This window comes from Silurus meridionalis, chromosome 1, assembly GCF_014805685.1.
Source record: "Silurus meridionalis isolate SWU-2019-XX chromosome 1, ASM1480568v1, whole genome shotgun sequence".
In the NCBI taxonomy this organism is placed as follows: domain Eukaryota; kingdom Metazoa; phylum Chordata; class Actinopteri; order Siluriformes; family Siluridae; genus Silurus; species Silurus meridionalis.
Window position 1 is genome coordinate 33,427,473 of NC_060884.1, and position 21,547 is coordinate 33,449,019.

A 21,547-nucleotide genomic window follows, 5' to 3' on the forward strand; every position below is an offset into this window, starting at 1 on the left:
GTGGGAGCTTTCGTATCCTCTAACAATGAGATCATTATTAATCATAATAATAATAATATATTAGTAGGCAGCAGAGGGCGCTTTAAGAACGGTTTATTTAAGCAGAAGACTTCTCATGCTGCAGAGGGCGCTAATGAGCACATACTATGCTGCTGAAGAATACATACTGCTTTTTAAATAGAATGACTGTTTAAGGTAGCAGTGGGCACTAAAGTTTGCATACTGCTGCTTTAATAAATCTTTCAGGCAGCAGTGGGCGCTAAACATTACATACTGCTGCTTCAAGAAACTTTTTTTAGGCAGCAGAGGGCGCTAAACATTACATACTGCTGCTTTAAGAAACTTTTTTTAGGCAGCAGAGGGCGCTAAACATTACATACTGCTGCTTCAAGAAACTTTTTTTTAGGCAGCAGAGGGCACTAAACATTACATACTGCTGCTTTAAGAAACTTTTTTTAGGCAGCAGAGGGCGCTAAACATTACATACTGCTGCTTCAAGAAACTTTTTTTAGGCAGCAGAGGGCGCTGAACATTACATAGTGCTGCTTCAAGAAACTTTTTTTAGGCAGCAGAGGGCGCTGAACATTACATACTGCTGCTTCAAGAAACTTTTTTTAGGCAGCAGAGGGCGCTAAACATTACATAGTGCTGCTTCAAGAAACTTTTTTTTAGGCAGCAGAGGGCGCTAAACATTACATAATGCTGCTTCAAGAAACTTTTTTTAGGCAGCAGAGGACGCTAAACATTACATACTGCTGCTTCAAGAAACTTTTTAGGCAGCAGAGGGCGCTGAACATTACATACTGCTGCTTCAAGAAACTTTTTTTTTTAGTCAGCAGAGGGCGCTGAACATTACATACTGCTGCTTCAAGAAACTTTTTTTTAGGCAGCAGAGGGCGCTAAACATTACATACTGCTGCTTCAAGAAACTTTTTTTTAGGCAGCAGAGGGCGCTAAACATTACATACTGCTACTTTAAGAAGCTTTTTTTTTTTAGGCAGCAGAGAGTGCTAAACATTACATACTGCTGCTTCAAGAAGCTTTTTGGCAGCAGAGGGTGCTAAACATTACATACTGCTGCTTTAAAAACATTTTACAAGCAACCAAGGGTGCTAAACATCGCATAATGCTGCTTTAGGAAATCTTTCAGCCAGCAAGCAGTACTAAAACACATAGTGCTGCTTTAAGAAACCTTGCAGGCAGCAGAGGGCACTAAAAATCACATACTGCTACTTTAAGACCTTTTACAATCTGCAAAAGAAGGTAAACATGACATGGTGCCACTTTAAACCAAACCAAATCAACTACTCGTGTCTTTGGAGTTTGTGTTCGCTTTTAGTTTCTTTAACTCCATCCTGATCCTCAGATCGCCATTTTTATTGGGCGAGCCTCGAACATCTACCCTCTGTCCTTCCTGCTGAACCTCGGACGCAGACACAAAATCGGTGCCAACTTCCAGCACATGATGATGTTCGCAGGTATCATCTTTTCCATCTTGAATGACAGCCAAACTCGTGTGTGTGTGTGTGTGTGTGTGTTAGCGATCTTTTGGCAGGCGCTAACTTGTTAAATTCTTTCATTGTTCATCACCATAACGGAGCTCATCATGAACTAAACTAAGAGAAATGAGTCATAGTGTAGTTCGCTAATCCTCCCTTATCAAAGAGCTAGCGAAGAACCCAGACATGCTCTCGTCCAGACTCGTCCAGAGTTCATTTTAAACACGCAAACTAATCGCTAGCCGATTATTGGCATGCTAGAGCATTGAATCTATAATGTGATAAAGTTAGCTTAATATTAGCTATTATTTCAAAACATTAGCTAGTGTTTAAATGTAGCGTTCTCTACTGTTACATCACACTGTAGTTTATTTGATGTCAGCTTGCTAACATGGCTGCTGCTTTTCAACAGCATGATCTAAAACATCTAAGACCGCTAAGATTAGCTTCTTAGCATCTAGTTTTAGCTATAAACGGAACCTAATGTTAAGCTGGCTACGTTTTTCTTTCTAGTGTTAGCTAGAACGCGATCAAGCTCACCTGCAGGTTTACAAACCGCAACAGTTACCCTAATGTTAGCTTTCTAGCATTATTACACATTTTGTACTTTTACCAGTAGCTAGCTAGTTAGCAAACTTGGCTATAAAAAAAAAGCTATAATATTGAAACTATACTATAATTGTTTGTTTAATAACTAGCATGCTGGATAAATTAGCTACTAGCTGATATCACATAACGGTCAATTTAGTGTCGATCTCAAACAGTTTAAAAGCTAGCTTGTCAGACTGCTACCCTAATGATCATTTACTTGACAGTTATCTTAATGTTAGCTGTCTAGCAACTGGATTTGGGTTACATATTGCAACTCAAATCATAGCTAGCTTGGTAGATCAATTATTGCTAACATTAGCAAATGATGAATATAACTGGTTTTTGATGGCGAGCTATATTGCTAATCTGTTTGCTTAATCAGCTTGCGAGCAAAATACACCATGTTAAACTTAGCTTAGCATTGTAGTTGCTGGCGTTGAGCTGGTATTATAGCATAGTGAAGTATTTTTCTGGCAAATGCTAGCTAGCTTCAGTTGTATTAATGATTGTGATATAGCATTTAGGCAAATATTAGCATTCTAGCGTCTATAGTAGTGATTCTAGCATTAGATTGTGAGTGAGCAGGTTACTGCAGTAAGGCAGCTGTGGAAGAGGTAGATTTGCAAATATAGCATTAAAGCTAAGCTAATATTTTGTAATGGAAGACGCTGAATGGATTAGCGGTGCTAAATGGTGCATTCTGGGAAAAAACTGAGGTAAATTATATAGTTTAAAGCTTTCTCTCTTCTGAACGTAAGGATTTGTGTAGTTTGTGTATAAACTTGTGTGTGTGTGTGCGTGTGTGTGTGTTGCAGGACTGCGAGGAGCGATGGCATTTGCGCTGGCTATCCGTGACACGGCGACGTACGCGAGGCAGACGATGTTCACCACCACGCTCCTCATCGTCTTCTTCACCGTGTGGGTATTTGGGGGAGGGACCACACCCATGCTGTCCTGGCTCCACATCAGGTCAGACTCTTACAGGAGCTCAGACTTCCTGTTCATCTCACACCATACCAGTTTATCATTCTACCAGTTTACCAGTCTACTGCTCTCTATATACACACACACACACACACACACACACACACACACACACACACACACACACACACACACCAGTTTACCAGTCTACTGCTCTCTATACACACACACACACAGACACACAGACACACACACCAGTTTACCAGTCTACTGCTCTCTATACACACACCAGTCTACCAGTTTACCAGTCTACTGCTCTCTATATACACACACACACACACACACACACACACACCAGTCTACCAGTTTACCAGTCTACTGCTCTATATATACACACACACACACACACACACACACACACACACACACACACACACACACCAGTTTACCAGTCTACTGCTCTCTATACACACCAGTCTACCAGTTTACCAGTCTACTGCTCTCTATATACACACACACACACACACACACACACACACACACACACACACACCAGTTTACCAGTCTGCTCTCTATACACACACACCAGTCTACCAGTTTACCAGTCTACTGCTCTCTATACACACACCAGTCTACTGCTCTCTATACACACACACACACACACCAGTCTACCAGTTTACCAGTCTACTGCTCTCTATACACACACACACACACACACACACACACACACACACACACACACACACACACCAGTTTACCAGTCTACTGCTCTCTATACACACACCAGTTTACCAGTCTACTGGTCTCTATACACACACACACACACACACACACACACACACACACACACACACACCAGTTTACCAGTCTACTGCTCTATACACACACACACACACACACACACACACACACACACACACACACACCAGTCTACCAGTTTACCAGTCTACTGCTCTCTATACACACACACCAGTCTACCAGTTTACCAGTCTACTGCTCTCTATACACACACACACCAGTCTACCAGTTTACCAGTCTACTGCTCTCGATACACACACACACACACACACACACACCAGTCTACTGCTCTCGATACACACACACCAGTTAACCCATATACTGCTCTCTATACACACACACACACACACACACACACCAGTCTACTGTCTACAGTTTTGTACTTTACTGAATTATTTCTAATTGAGGAGATTTTCACTGTAACTTCACTACATTTTAAAGTCGAATCTTTTATTTCTTTACTCAACTACATTTTGCAGAAACAGTCGTTTCTTAAGAGTATAAAACTGTAACTGTTCAAACACGCAGCAATCCACAAGCGGGTCGAGCGGACTCTCTTTTAGACTTGGATGGGGATGGGTAAGTAGGTAGACAAATAGATAGACAGGGGATGGGTAGATGGACAGATAGATGGGGATGGGTAAGTAGGTAAACAGAGATAGATAGATGGGTAGATGGATAGATCAACAGGTGGATTGGTAGGTAGATGGAGAGATAGATGATAGACAGGTGGATGGGTAGATAGATAAATCAATAGATGGATATATAGATGGATGGATGGATAGATATTTGGTTGAATAGATAGATAGATAGATCGATCGATCGATCGATCGATCCCGGTTTTAGATCTCCATGTTTAAACTCACAGCAGCATCATGAGAACTGAGGGGAGGAGAAAGGGGGTGTGGCCTAACTTACTAACCAATTGTAAACTCGTGCACATCATTACAGTGTAAAAATAAGTTATTCTGGTTTGTGCAGGACATGAAAGGAATTCCGAATGCCAACACACAGAGATAAAACCGTACCTCACCATTGATCAGTGTTTTTTCACGTGTAGGAACTTCATGCTTCTCACATAATGTGTTCACATTGACTTCGGCCGTTTGGAGTTGTTAATCTCGGTGTGAGACGAGTAGAGAAACTGCTCAGATGAATCGTAATTCTGTTTTTCTCACACCGAGACATCACTGTCTCGCCCCTGTTTCCCACATCAGCCAGCAGGGGGAGCAGGAGATGTCGTGCGACCCCTGTGTGACCCCTGTGCGTTCTCCATGGTGATGTAGGAGCTGAAACAGGGTGACTGGGGAGCACTTCTTTGTTAACACTGACATTTTAATAGTGCTGGACGTGCAGTGAACTCACGTACACTGAACTGCTGCAGTGCATTGTGAGAATTACTACACCATCACTAACTCAAGAAGCACCATGTGTGGTGCACAGATTCATCCTGCAGCAGTCATGAATATAACTTTATATACAAGTTATATATGTATGTTAGGGATGTGCAGCAAGGCAGTGGGGAAAAAAATATGATGCTCTGTAGGGCTGCACGATTCTTGCTAAAATGTGAATCACAATTTTTCTCCATGGGAATTGAGAGCACGATTCTCTCACACGATTCTCATGTTTTCAACCAAAACATTTATTGCACTCAAGTAAAAACAGTGCTACACAGGATTTTCAGTTATAATAAAAGTAGTAGTAATTTGCATTTTGCAGTTCTTTCTCGACTGTCATGCGACACTGAGTATATAGACCTGGCAACGCAACGGATGAAAAATAGTTGCGAGAGGGCAGACAGTAGCGCTTGTCTAAAGTCTTTATCATTGCCTTAAATCCCTCGTTTTCAACAGTGTTTATAGGAGCCATGTCTTTAGCTAGGTGATAAGCGATGGCGTTTGTTATGTCTTTGTGCCGCTGGGAACTTGAGGGGTATGGGGATGCACCGTGTAATGTCGGAGTTATTGAAGTTTGTGTGGTCTGGCGGCTGGTATTTTTTGGTGTGGCTCCCTTGTCTTTCATGGCTAACTCGTACTGTATTTTGTGGTGACGTCTGAGGTGGTTGTAGAGATTGGTGGTGTTACCTTGCGGGGCTGCCACAATGCCAAAGCACTGCTTACAGATTACGAGTCGTTGCGCATCATCATCAGGTTTAAACCCGAAAAAATTCCACACGGTGCAATGTGCTCCTTTTTTCCTTACCAATGTTGCTGCATCGTCCCCACCAGGAATTTCCGAACTGGCGCTCATTTTTTCCTCTCTTTTGAATGAAACCAACGTTACCGCTCTAAATCCACCAAGTTATGTTACCGCTCTAAATCCACCAATGTATTCGGGTCTGCCGCTTTGATACACGTCACGTGAGTGACAGCAGAACGCCGCAAATAAGGACGAGGGAGGAGCAAAACGATCGGGTCTGATTGGTGAATAAATAGGGTTTGGTTTTACACAGTGTGAGTAAGTTTGACTGATATAGCATCTTAGATTGTTGTAAGTAAATACGTGAACACGTGAATGCAGCATCTGAATACAGGGAAATACTATATATGCACGTGAATCGCCGTCATTTAAAAAGAAGATCGAATGTATGTATGAATCGAGATCGTGATTCATTTTTCGATTAATCGTGCAGCCCTAATGCTCTGTTCAATATAGTGCAGAAAGTTCACTTTTATTCCTTTGGTTCAGACAGACAGAAAATCATCAATTCACTTAAGTGTCTTCTGACGCATGGCCTTTTCATACACACGCCTTTGTAGCGCAAAAAGATGAAATAAAACTAGGGCTGTCAGTCGATTAAAATATTTAATCGCATAGTTGTAATGAGCAAACTCGTAATTTATCGCGGAAAGTATTCACAGCGCCTCACCTTTTCCACATTTTGTGTATTAAATTCCTTACTTTCAAAATGATCAAAATTCTACAAACAATACCTCAGAATGATGACGTAAAAGTGTGTTTAAAATCTTAGCAAATTTATTACAAATAAAAAAAATTTAAACTCATCACATGTACATAAGTATTCACAGCCTTTGCCGTAACTAAACGTGTGTTGCGTTGAAGGATTTAATTTCGCCTCGTTTGTATTTATTTATATTTGTAAAAAAAATGCTCAAACAGAAATGCACACTGCAGTAATCGTGTTGAGTGCTGTTAAAATTAATTTGCGTTATTGCATACATTTTGGCAGCCATAAATAAAACCAGATGTTCTTTTCCTGTTGTGTCTGCAGGAAGTTACAGCTCTACCTCTGCCATGTTAATCTGTATTCTATGTGACTCAGGACACGCCTCCGTCTCTCTGTAGTGATGCGATACGTCACGTTCACGTAGCAGCAGCGGTGCTGAGAGAACATGCTCGAGAAACAAGGAGAAATCCACTTAGGTGTAGAATATCGCTCACAAATATACATAAATAAATAGTTTTTTACTGATGAGAACGCGTTAAGAACAATGCATCGTGATACAAATGCGAACTTAGAATCGGTAAGTCTATAGTTTATCCCTAATGAGTGAGCCAAGGGTGACTGGAGCAAGGAAAAACTTCCTGAGATGAAATAAGGAAACCTTGAGAGGAACCAAAATCAAAAGGGAACCTCATCTTCATCTAGACACCCAATGCCCATTCATTATCGTTCCAACTGAGTGCAACGCTATGGATGATGGAAAAAGAGAAGAAATTCATCAACGAATATTATTTAATTATAATTGTTAATAATAAATAAATATGTACTAATATTAATTCTCAGTGATAATTGTTGTTTAAAGTACCTGTTTTATTATTTATTATTATTATGGTCAAAAACAGTAAAAAAACAAAAAATTATTTATAATATTATACCACTATTTTAAATAACAAGGGGTTAAAGACCCACCCAGGCCCCACCCAGCCCCTGCCCTGGCCACCCCCAGGCCCCACCCAGCCCCTGCCCTGGCCACACCCCAGGCCCCTTCCCTGGCCACCCCCAGGCCCCACCCAGCCCCTGCTCTGGCCACACCCAGCTCCTGCTCTGAAGGGAAGAAAATAAAAAAACGAAAATCTATGCAAAAGGAAAACTCATTCCATCTGTCTACGAGGTTTCATTCAAGCGTAAAAGCTTTTAGACCGTACCATCCGGGAGTCCTGAATGGAACAATCCGTACAGCACACGGGTCTCAGCTGGATTGCAGGTTTCGGTGCGATGGGAATGGAGAGCTGATTATCTGCACTTGTGCTTTCTCAGCAGCTCCTGTAGGCCTATTAATTAGTGCAGTCGGGTTAAAGGGGATTACGTTGTGTGCTGCTGGTGATGATGACGGATGCGTAAGCCGGCTTACCATACAGGAAGGGGGCGGGGCTTCACCGAAAAAAAACGGTTTTTGGTTTGCAGGACGTTGGGCTCGGTTAAGCCGGGTTTATCCTGCATCTGAGGGACGGATCGGGAAAGTCCTGAGTGAATGTATGTGTTTAGAAAAGCAGGAGGCTCGTGGGTGGTTGTTAGGGGGAAGGGGGCGGGGCATTTTAATTTCTTTTTTATCTTTACATTTTAACTCCCGTAAATAATGATTTGACAACGTAGTTAAAAACAGCGACTCATTAAAAAAGGAATAAACTGTAAGTTGTGCGGTTAAGTTATTAAAACAGTATTGTTTTATTCCCTTTATACAGCAGAAACTTGCAGACGATTGCGATTATTAATAATTAAACAGCAGCACATGGTATTTTTTTGTTTTTTCTTTTTACTCTGGTCTTTTAATGTCTGAGCAGCAGAGATCAACACTACCAGATTTACAGAATCATCACAATATGATATATTTGTATTTTGTGGTGCTCCCTGTGACTGACTGTGTCTGCAGCCTCGTGCTGCCGTTAGTTGGCGTGTTACAAAACTAGTCTTGAAACCTTTTGATACCACTTCATACATGCAGTGTACTCAAGTCGACACCACACCTGCGGGTCAGGTAACTGGATTTCTCTGATCAAGCTCATATTTAGCTATGTGACCAAAAGTATTGGGACACCTGACTTTTCCATCCATATGTGGTTCTTCACCAAACACAATTGTACAGGATGTCTTTGGATGCATTTGGTAGAGTGAATCTGTTTTATTATGACAGAAAATGCACAAATCCATCTCCATGAAGATCTGCTTTCCATGGGTTAGAGTGGAAGATCTTCTGCTTTAAAGCTCCAAACCCTAGTGAACTTTGAATGTGAACACTGACTGCACTCCAGACCTCCTCACCTCACCTCCATCAGTACCTGACTTTACTGGTTGTTTGCTGAAGACAGATCACAGGCTCCTCAGAAGTGATTAGTGTTGTTGGACAGAATGCAGTAGCTTCTGCGGTTGTCCTTGTTGTGTTCTCAGACGGGTGACCGCACAGCCGAGCAGCAGCGCAGCGTTTACACGACCTCACCTCGGGTTGTTCAAGAACTTCCTGAGCGGTGAACTTTGCTTCCTGTTTGAAGCCAGGAAGTTAAAACTGAGCCAAAGTTAAAGGGCTTCTGAGATTTATCTTTCCCTGAGGCCTGCTGAGTTTTAGATGCATTGTTGCATTTTTTTTAACATCACATTCCACATTTAGTTCCATTTACTGTTATAATAAGCGTCATTATTCTGTGAAGATGTTCTGCTAGATCTTGTGGAGATTTATTATTATTATTATTATTATTATTAATTATTATTATTATTAATAACTTTTGTGAGCATCAACAAATCAATTTTAAATAAAATACTTGTTTACATAAACTATAAAATATTATTTGATAAAAATAAAATGTGAAAATAAAATAAAATTGATACAATTAGCTTTTTGATTATATTAATTAAATTGGCAATTAAAATTAAATTGTTGAAATACAATTAAATGAATGTAAAAAATTAATTTAAATAGTTTATAATTGTTAGACCCCATTTGGGTAATACAGATGTGTCTGTGTGTCTATATATATATATATATATATGTGTGTGTGTGTGTGTGTGTGTGTGTGTGTGTGTGTGTGTGTGTGTGTGTGTGTGTGTACATTTAATATTTAATTTTCTAAAGATACTTAACTGTTGTACTTATTTCAGCAGACTTTAACAAATATCTTCATTCCTTCCATCCTTCATTCATCCACTCCCTCGATATGCAGAATTATCAGGATTTTCTGCTTTTTTTTTTTTAAAGAAAATTTCAGGAAGCCGGACATAAAAACGCTGAAGAATCCATAGCGTTAGTGATGACCAGAAATCGGCAGGGATTTCTCGAGTGCGCAGAACAACGCACTACAAATTGTATTTCCAGTACGTGACAGTGCAAGGCGGAGAAAAAACAAACTCACGGTCCACCACTTAATACGTTCCTGAGGGAACTTAGATTGTAACTATGTTCCGCACGTAAAAAGGGTTCGGTACACGTGTGCACCTCTGTTCCTATACAATCGTCTACCTCCAGCTTGAGGCTAACAGTTTGGATAAGAATCGCATACGGCTGGAAAAGTCCCGATATTTTTGGCCACATTGTGTTTGTGGGATGGTGTCATGTAGGAGAGAAGAGACTCGTGTTTTCACCAGCTCTCGGCCGTGTCCCAGGAGCACATAATCCTTTCACCCGCGTCAAAGCCGGCTCTCAGACTCCCAAATCTCTAACGTCCTTCCTTTTTTGTCCTCCTGTGAGTCACTGAAGCCAAGATGGAAACTATTCTGGTGTCTGCTTATGTTACGTGCCATGCTGTTTAGCGAGAGAGAGAGAGAGAGAGAGAGAGAGAGAGAGATTCTCCAAATAGTGCTTATGCTCGGCTGCCAAAAGAAACCAGACGATCTGTTACACAGTCAGCGTTTAAATAAATCCTTCTTTATTTGATCTATTGCAGTTTTTTTTAATAATCTGATATTAAACGTATCTAATTATGAGACGTTGCACGTCCTGACTCCATGGTTCTTCTCTTTAATGTTGATATCTTCAGAGATGTTTTCACCCCGTCCTTCTGTTGAACCCCCAGTACAGGGTTTTGATGATATTTGCCATTCGAGTCCCAGAGTGTGACTTATTTGTTTCCGTCTGCATGTTTGTGGCTTGGACTTTGGGTTCCTCTGGGGAGATGATGTTCTCAGGAGGAGCTCTGTACCTCCACTGGGGAGAGATTTAATGCTTCTTGAGGTTCTCTTCGTGTTTCTATTGGATGTTATGACTGAGGTTTTTTTATTTTTTTATGATCTGTTTTTATAGTATGAAAGACTTCCTCCTTCTCTACTCCTCCCCTCTGAGGTTCCCACCCTGTGAATCTCTTTTTCTCTCTCTTTCATTTAAGCTTAAACCTGCTCAGACTTGCCTCTCTGTAGAGGAGCCTTAGGAGGTTCAATTTCCTGTGCAAATATGGAGCTGAACACACACACACACACACACACACACACACACAGAGATTCACAGGGCTGATTCTGTCAGAGAAATGCAGTTTTTGCTGCATACTAGAGAAAAAAAAAAGGCATTCGCAGAAGAACATGTTTGATCGACATACCAAAGATATGGTGTGTGTGGGTGTGAGTGTGTGTGTGTGTGTAAATATATTCATACAGAGGCTGTAAAAAATGTAGAAACACCTAGTTTTCTGTGGTGTTTGAGACAAATGTTTCATTGCAACAAATTTAGAAGGCAAAAACAAACAAGAATTGTAGAGTGAATGAGTGGAAGAAAGTTCTGAGACCAAACGGGACATTTGTGCCTCTACCAGAAGAACTTGTATAAAAAGGAGAACAGGAGAGATGATGTGATCAGACTGAGATACCAGATAGTGAAAGTGAACCAACATGGCTCCCATTCCATACTTCATCACACCATGCAGTTCCGTCTGGACTACTGCTCATTGGAAGTGACTAGTTCTGTACGTGTTATTTAAAGAGTAAACATGTCTGGAGTGATATCCATCATGGAACCACCTGCCCAGTCACTGAACTGCTCTGAGATGAACCTCCAAATAGTGAAAAACATCTTGGGCGAGTTTTTACAAAAGTATTTCAGCTGAACGTTTGGAGAAACGAAACCCTCAGGAGTGTTTTTTTGCATAGAAACAAAAGGAACGCATGCGTCTGTCAAAAACCATAACAAAGCAAAATATAAATAAAAGTTATTGTCTAAAGGTATGTAAATGTAATGTAATTCCTGCCCTGTGGTAGCACTCATTTGCCTGCTAACTCTTTGTTTCCGAGTTCGTATGTAACTATTTGCATAAGTGCTGATTTGTGTTTTTTGCATAAACGCTTCTCAAACATTTCTCGGACGTCTCTGTAGTGTACACGGACAAACTCCGTGTGTAAACGAATGTAGCGTCCAAGTGCGTTTTTCCGGGAGGCTGGAGGGATCTAATATCAAATTTTTTTTTTGCCAGTTTTGTTTTCAGTAACTTTACATGTCGTCTTCGAGAAATCTGAGAAAGTAGGGAGTTTCTCAAGATCGGAAAAAGGGGAATTTACAGAGAGTGCTTATTCAGAGAGATGTCTAAAGCTCATGCTTTATTATAAACAGAGTAAAAAGCGTACGCCATCTTTTAATCCAGTTTTCTATCAGATGTGTGTAATGTTTATGGATGGAGTCTCCATTGTTAGCGCTTTATAATAGTAAAAGTTGGAGCTGTAACCTGAGATTTTCTGCGTTTCAGGCTTCTTTTCATATGCATACCTACTAATCGAATCGTGTTAATTGGGTTAAGCAGCTGGTCAGGGAAATAAACTGTGCAAGGCTGAGTATTGGGGCCGCTGATGTTTCCAGATGTATGTGGTTCTTCGCCAAACTGTTCCCACAAAGTTGGCACGCAATTGTGTAGGACGTCTTTGGGGATGTGGTGGCGTGAAAATTCACTTGAACTAGGAGACCCAAACCTTCTCCAGCTGGACCCAATGTGCACAAAGACAGCTTGAATTATGAACTGGAAGATCTCCTGCTATAGAGCTCTGAACTCAATCCACACCTCACCTACATCAGTACCTGACTTTTCTAACGCCCTTGTGGCTGAATGAATCTCACACAAAAATCCATAAAATCTAGTGGAACATCTTCCTAGGAAAGTGGAGCTTATTATAACAGTAAATGTGGAATGGGATGTTTAAAAAAAAAAAAAAGAAAAGAAAAACAGCAGATATGTACAGTACTCTAGATCAATGAATGATTAAAGCTCTGGGTTACTGATTGGAAGGTCAGGCATTCAAACCGCACCCCTGCCAATCTGCTACTTTGGGCCCTTGAGCAAGGCCCTTGACCCCATGCTCAATACCCTAGTTTTCTAAACTTGGATATGCGCTGTAGTGTACTTGGAAGTACTTTTTCACTTCAAGAAAAATGTGTCAGTCAACATTGTTTTTTTCTCTATTTTGAAGACAAGCAGGAAGTGAAAGTTGCTGAAAGTGCATCAGAAACAAGTTCCTCTGAATCTGGTGGTCACTATGTTAGATTTTGGTTTAAACCCCAGTGCGCAATCGGGTTCTCCTTTTAGCAAATGTACCAGACGTTTAAAAATAAATCCTAATATCATTAATAATTATATGGGCGGGGCTTTAAAAAACAGTGCTGATTGAGCAAGTACAATAATAGGGGAAGCATCCCGATAGGAGCTAAAATACAGCTTTATTTTTTGTGGTTTCAATATTTTTTCTGGCAGATTCAGAACCCAATATATATTTATTTTCTTGTCTGCTAGATGCTGACTAGCTTTCTGGTCACTGTAAGAGCAATATTGGAAGCCAAAGACAAAGTTCAGGTCCAAAAGTTCTGTCAATATTTACACGAGGAAACCCTGAACAATCCGAACTTGAATTTTCCCCTGCTTGAACTAGGAGACCCTGTATCAGCATGATAATACCTATGTCTTTGATGAAGATCTGCTTTCCATGGGTTGGAGTGGAAGATTTCCTGATATAGAGCTCCAATCCCAGGCCTCCTCACCCCACCTACTTCAACACTTGACTTTACTAACTTTTTAACTAACTTTTTTTGGGACTGAAGGAATCTCCACAAATCTCCATCTAATGAAACATCCTCCGAGAAGAGTTGAGACTATTTTGAGTAAATGGAGAAAATAAAGCAAATCATTTTAATGCTTCCTTTTTAATCCACTTTTAATCCACAATCCTTTGACCATATTGCTGTATGAATAAGTGCATGTATTAATGAGCACTTGTTTTATATATTCATTTAAAATATATTCATTCCAAAATAGCACTTGATTCAGCACAACCTACCATTTAGCATGTATGGAATTGTGAACAGAAAAACCTAATTTGCATTTCTAATACGAATACCGATGTTCGCTTTGACGCTACTGAATCCTTGTTCCCAGTATCGTATTACAGTTTAAGTCTTGGCACCCTGTAGTGATGGTTTTCCCACCACAGAACCTAAAAAAAAATCCCCAGAAGAATGGAGGATCTGTGAAAGATGATACACAACACTACAGCTATAGCTCGCGTTTTGTTTCTTTTTCCACAGCAGTTAGCAAAACCAGACTTGTTTTCCGAACGCTCCTGTTTTCCGAACGCAGCGTTTACTTTGCAACCGCATTTAAAATCGGACTTAGTTGTGAATGTTTACTTGTGTGTTTATGAGAGGGATTTTTGGTTGGAGATTCCACTTTGTTGAAGATTAAATCTCGCAGCGTGAGGCACAAGGCAGGACTCGGTATTAGTGATGGTGCTGAATGTAGAGAAACACTTTGTAAAGACACTTTATGCAGAGGTTTGTTCTGAAAATTTCATTTCACTTCGGACAAAAGTAGTTTGTCAAAATGAAGCTTAAATAAATATGACCTAATGCTGTAGAATGTTGTGTAATTTTTCTACAGCAATGTAATGTCACAATGCACTAGAGCACACATCAGGTGTGTAAATAACATAATATGGCGTAATAGAAAATAATTCGCACATCGTGACAGTGTAACGTGCGCGTTGAATTTGTTACGTTCTGTAACGTACAATAACACATCGTAACGAAACGCTAACATTATATAACATGACAATATTAGATACTGTAACATAATATAACATTAAATAATATACGCGTATTTAGCGTAAAATAACGATATAATGTAACATGACAATGTACTAGAAGATGTCTTAATATAATGTTACATGCTGTAACATATCTTTAAAACAAAGTAATCGATCTTAACATGATGTAACATGACATGTACTATAACAACTTTAAAATAACATGTCAGAATGTTACATTATGTTAGATTACATGTCTGTCTATGCATAATCTTTGCTCAGTATATTGTATATCACTATATACCATAAATTATTTGCCCTTACCACTGTGTGTATGGACCTCGTACCCTATTTATCTCACTGCTGTTTATTGTAAATAGGCCACTTATGCGCTTCTGGTTAGATGCGAACTGCATTTCATTGGCTCTGTACATGTACCTAGCACAACGACAAAGTTTAATCTAATGTAATAACATGACAATTTACTGTAAAATCTTACTGTAATGTACTGTAACATATCTTAACATAATAAAAAGCAACATGTCAATATAATATAACGTAATATAGCAGTAATATAAGGTAACATCTTATGTAATGTAATAAACAAAGTAACACAATGTAGCACACTGTAATATAATGTACTGTACACTGTTACACTGTCTTGTTACATTGTGTTACAGTACATTGTAGTGTAACATCGTCTAACATAATGTAACATTACATAATGTACTGTCACACAGTGTAACATACTGTAATAAGACATAAGTGTATTATGTAACATCCATGTAACCTACTCTAACAAGACAGTAAAATAATGTAATGTACTGTAGCAAGACAATGTAAAATGATAAAACACTGGAACATGCTGTAAATTATCAGCATATCTTAACATATTATGTTACATAATATAACATAACACAATATAATAATATGTGAAACCATATACTCTAAAGCATGGGTCTTTACCCGGGGACCCGTGACTCCAAGGGGGTCTGTGGCGGTACTGCAGGGGTCTGGTAATTATTGTTGAATCACAAATACATTTGTTTTAAAAAAAAATAAAAATAAAAATTTGACATGTATAATACATTAAGTTAAAATATTTAATTTCAATATTATAATTATTACATTAGTTTTATTACACTTAAAGCTGAAGATTATGTGAATATGTAACCAGCTGAAGGAAAAATGTATGAAACTGCAAATCTATTCAAACTAACTGTAAACAACTTAATCATTTTAACTGCAAAAATTAGTTTGAGGCGTAAATCTTTATTATACAGAAAAAGATGCATGTTTAACACCTACATAGTTCTAATTGCCTTAACATAATACAGTTAGCGTAATGTGATTGTAAAATAATATTAAAACATAAATAAATAATGTAACAATATAAAAAAAAAACACAAAGCTCACAATGCGCCGCACATGACACAATACAAAACAAGGAGTTCCTGTTCCAAAGTTCCAAAGTGTGCCTGGTTCCAGCTTTTCAGGACTAAAAGATTTTACATTTTATTTATTTTTTTGGTTCTTGTGTTTGTGTTTGTGTTTGTTCTCATTATTCTCCGAATTTCACAAGCTGGTGTCAGGAAGATTATTCACACACACTCAGTCAAGTCCAGTATAAACAGCACTGTCCTTCGTAAACACATCCCGCACGTGCGGGCACACAGACACACACACACATTCCTTAAATCCTCCAGTTAACAGTGTGGTTATAGACATTCTAGTCATTTTACTGTTTAAATTTCAGAGCCTCCTTTGTTTTCCCTCTAGCATTCCTTCAGTCTGAGCACCAGGGTGTGGCTTCACCTTCTCCTCACTTTCTCCTATTTTTTTCCCACTGCATATTTCGATCCCCCTTACCCTTTCTTTAGCCTCTGACCACTTTTGTTTTCCCCCCTCAGCTCGTCTGACCTCTGGGGACCTCACAAGTCCCTACGCTCTCAACATGCAAGCCTGCATCCTGTACAAACGCCAGGCATTTCCACACATTTCCCTGTTCATTCGAACTACTCTTACTCTATCTCTTCTCTCGCTCTCCCGTTTTCCCTTTCCTTGTCTCTTATATCATTGCCCCACACTTCCTTTTCTTTTGTCTTTGCCCACCAGTCGCCTGCTGGTTTTGAACTTTCTCCTGATTACTCTTCCCTTCTGTCTTTCACTTCATACTATTTATGCGCTTATAGTTCCATTGAACGTTGTGGAACATCTACAAAGCAAGTGTAACCTGATATTGCAGCGATAAGCACTAGTTTTCTCACCAGGCTCAGGACAATATAGCTCAATGTTTAGAGCGCATAAACTAGGGTGAATTTTTAGGTATAAAGTCTGTCAGGTTTTAGTTATTAACGTAAGTTTCTTCAAAAGTAGACTCGAGAGTGTCAGGATCTAGGTATAAATTGTACAGAGTTATTATTTATAAAATGTAAATACTTCTAAGCATGTAAGTGCATAAAGGTTTTAGGTATAATTTGTGTTAAGTTTTAATTAGAAAAACAGTATAAATGCATAAGTATAAACTATACGATAAAGGTATAAACTTGACAATTTTTTGGATATAAAGTCGTTAAAACTGTTTCAGGTTGAAGGTATAAAGTGCACAATGTTGCATGTGTAAATCATATCAGTTTAGCTGTAAACTGCATAAATATCCAGATATAATCTACACAGATTCATGTATAGATCGTGGTATAAACTTGAAAATTCTAATGAATTGTGCAAATTTCTACTACCGGTAAATGTATTTTAGGTATAACCATATACAGTGGTGTGAAAGCGTTGTTCCTGATTTCTTCTTTTTTTGCATGTTTTTACACTTTAATGTTTCAGATCATCAAACTAATTGAAATATTAGTAAAAGATAACACAAGTGAACACAACATGCCATTTTTAAATGAAGGTTTTTATTATTAAGGGGAAAACAAAATCCAAAACTACATGACCCTGTGTGAAAAACCCTGTGTGAAAAAGTGTTTCCCCCTAAACCTAATCAATCACACCACTGTATGTCTGCAGATTTAATGTGTATAATTGTAGGTATAATGTGTATGAAACACTAGATATAAGCTGTAACTGATGTAACCATAAAAATGAAGAAAGTAAAAAAAACTTTCAGATATTTATGTGCATTTAAAGTGCATCAAGTTCTAGCTATAAACTGTCAAGTTCTAGCTATAAACTGTCAAGTTCTAGCTATAAACTGTCAAGCTCTAGCTAAAACCTGTCAAGTTCTAGCTATAACAGTTCTAACTATAACCTGTCAAGTTCTAGCTAAAACCTGTCAAGTTCTAGCTAAAACCTGTCAAGTTCTAGGTACAGTATCTCACAAAAAGTGAGTGCACCCCTCACATTTCAGCAACTAGATCTTAAGGGACAATACTATAGAAATAACACTTGGATATATTTAGAGGAGTCAATGTGCAGCTTCATGTACAGTTTTATTGTTTATCCACTGTATAGGTCCTTGTGAAGGAGCTGTTACTATAGAAACAGTAACATTTTTAAATGAGCCTGCTGTTACAGAAAATGTATCTGCACCCTCTGGCCAATCAGAATACAGAATCCAACAGTGCTTCTCTATTATTGATTTTAGTGATAGAACCTAAAAAGTTTTGGTCAGTGCGTAACAGTAGGCTGTAAAATCGAAAGGGATTTTTGCTTATTGAGTAAAATAATATAGTTAATGCGTTTTCTGCAGCATGTCTTCACTCCATTTAACACTGTAAAGCTGTAAAGTGTTTTCTGCAGCACGTCTTCACTCCTTCTAACACAGGAAGACGTGACGCCTGCGCAAAGACGGAGAAATGGGTATTTGCTCGATGAGTGTGCTGAATCATTAGATGCTATGTTTAGACATGAAACTCGTATTAGGTTTTTTTCTTTTGTTTTTGTTTGTTTTACACCCATGTTCATCTTGAGAAATTATCCTTCTGTGACCGTTTGCTGAAATGAGCCAAAATTATTTGGAATATTTACTTGTTAACCTTACTATTAAACATCTATGGGGCAGAAATAAACTTATATGAAGTCAGCACCAGAAAATCAAAAATCCTGTATTTTATATTCTATACTTTGTGTTTTCGGTGCTTTTATGTTTACTGGAATGAAAACATTTCTGTTGTACTTTTATTTATTCTTTACAAGGAATTCAAAACTGGACACAAAGTGCTTCGGTATGTAGTGAGGAAGAAAACCCTTCAGGATGTGCACTTTTACTACAATAATCATCTTCAGAATGATAACAGTAACTCATCACACCTCCTTAGCTAAAGTATTGGGACACCTGACTTTTCCACTCATGAGATTTTTTTCCAAACTGTTACCTCAAGGTTGGAGGCACCCAATTCTGTAGGATGTCGTTGGATGTGGTAGAATGAAATATGCCCTTCATTTCAACTAGGAGACCCAAAACTGTATAATAGAGCATGACAATGACCCTGTGCACAAAGCCAGAGATCATGACCCTGTACGATAGAACATGACAATGTCCCTGTGCACAAAGCCAGCTGCATGAATATATGCTTTACATAGGTTGGAGTGGAAGATCTGCGATAGAGCTCCAAACCCTATTGAGGCTAAATGAATCTCCACAAGCACACTCCAAAATCTAGTGGAACATCTCCCCAGAAGAGTGGGTTATTATAACAGTTAATGGAGACTAAATGTGGAATGGGACGTTCAAAAGATTTACATACCAATCTTGTCCACAAACCTTTGCACATATACCATACGTTGGTGGGTACTAGTGGTGGGGTCAAGGAGGGGAAAAATGTTTCCAGCTCCACAGTAGGGTAAATCTACTATCAAGTATGATATAAAGTGCTTAGTGTGTGCTGTAAACCAGAGGACTGAAGCAGGCTGGTGTTCCTCACAGCATGAAGCCCAGGAGTTCAGGGTTTTGTTTGGACTGTTTCTGCTGCTCAGCTGTAGTCCTTTTCCTTTCTCGAGCCTCCACTGTTACTCCCCCAGACGTGGTAAAAATAACAGCAGCTCGTTAAAAGCTCGTCCCACCATGCGGCTGAGTCACCACACAGAGCTCGTCATCCTGAGCAGAGACACCGCGTCGTGCTCACAATGATGGTTTGGCTACAATAACTGATAACTCACTGTTTCTTTGTGTGCTTTGGCCCAGAGGACAAAGATCATTCCAAGTCATCCACTGTCTTATCAGGTACCTTTACACAGACCCAGAGCCAGTCGGAGAATCAGATTAGATCTGATGTACTGAGTGGCAGGGATGTATAGAGTGACTGAGTGAAGTAATATGTGACTGAGTGACGTAATGAGTGATGTTTTGAGTGACTGAGTGAAGTAATATGTGACTGAGTGACGTAATGAGTGACGTAATGAGTGACTGAGTGACGTAATGAGTGACTGAGTGACGTAATGAGTGACTGAGTGACGTAATGAGTGACGTATCGAGTGACTGAGTGACGTATTGAGTGACTGAGTGATGTTTTGAGTGACTGGGTGATGTATCAGGTGAATAAGTGACATTTGGAGTGACTGAGTGAATAAGTGACTGAGTGATTGACGTATGGAGTGACTGAGTGAATAAGTGACTGACTGACGTGTGGAGTGACTGAGTGACGTATGGAGTGACTGAGTGCCGTATGGAGTGACTGAGTGCCGTATGGAGTGACTGAGTGATGTATGGAATGACTGAGTCATGTATGGAGTGACTATGTGAATAAGTGACTGAGTGATGTATGGAGTGACTGAGTGAGTAAGTGACTGAGTGACGTATGGAGTGACTGAGTGATGTATGGAATGACTGAGTCATGTATGGAGTGACTATGTGAATAAGTGACTGAGTGATGTATGGAGTGACTGAGTGAGTAAGTGACTGAGTGCCGTATGGAGTGACTGAGTGCCGTATGGAGTGACTGAGTGCCGATGGAGTGACTGAGTGACGATTGAGTGACTGAGTGATGTTTTGAGTGACTGGGTGATGTATCAGGTGAATAAGTGACATTTGGGTGACTGAGTGAATAAGTGACTGAGTGATTGACGTATGGAGTGACTGAGTGAATAAGTGACTGACTGACGTGTGGAGTGACTGAGTGACGTATGGAGTGACTGAGTGCCGTATGGAGTGACTGAGTGCCGTATGGAGTGACTGAGTGATGTATGGAATGACTGAGTCATGTATGGAGTGACTATGTGAATAAGTGACTGAGTGATGTATGGAGTGACTGAGTGAGTAAGTGACTGAGTGACGATGGAGTGACTGAGTGATGTATGGAATGACTGAGTCATGTATGGAGTGACTATGTGAATAAGTGACTGAGTGATGTATGGAGTGACTGAGTGAGTAAGTGACTGAGTGCCGTATGGAGTGACTGAGTGCCGTATGGAGTGACTGAGTGCCGTATCGAGTGACTGAGTGACGTATTGAGTGACTGAGTGATGTTTTGAGTGACTGGGTGATGTATCAGGTGAATAAGTGACATTTGGAGTGACTGAGTGAATAAGTGACTGAGTGATTGACGTATGGAGTGACTGAGTGAATAAGTGACTGACTGACGTGTGGAGTGACTGAGTGACGTATGGAGTGACTGAGTGCCGTATGGAGTGACTGAGTGCCGTATGGAGTGACTGAGTGATGTATGGAATGACTGAGTCATGTATGGAGTGACTGAGTGACGTATGGAGTGACTATGTGAATAAGTGACTGAGTGATGTATGGAGTGACTGAGTGAGTAAGTGACTGAGTGACGTATGGAGTGACTGAGTGAATAAGTGACTGAGTGACGTATGGAGTGACTGAGTGACGTATCGAGTGACA

At 39.7% G+C, this 21,547-nt stretch overlaps 1 protein-coding gene across 1 annotated transcript in view; it reads left to right on the forward strand.

Moving 5' to 3' along the window:
• Positions 1 to 21,547, forward strand: part of slc9a7 (solute carrier family 9 member 7) — a 52,242-nt gene that overhangs the window by 15,595 nt on the left and 15,100 nt on the right. Inside the window, exons 10-12 of the mRNA XM_046853651.1 lie at positions 1 to 12; positions 1,367 to 1,478; positions 2,906 to 3,059. The exon at positions 1 to 12 is cut by the window's left edge and continues 102 nt beyond it. Coding sequence (XP_046709607.1) covers positions 1 to 12; positions 1,367 to 1,478; positions 2,906 to 3,059 — 278 coding nt within the window. The remainder of the gene's footprint in view (positions 13 to 1,366; positions 1,479 to 2,905; positions 3,060 to 21,547) is intronic.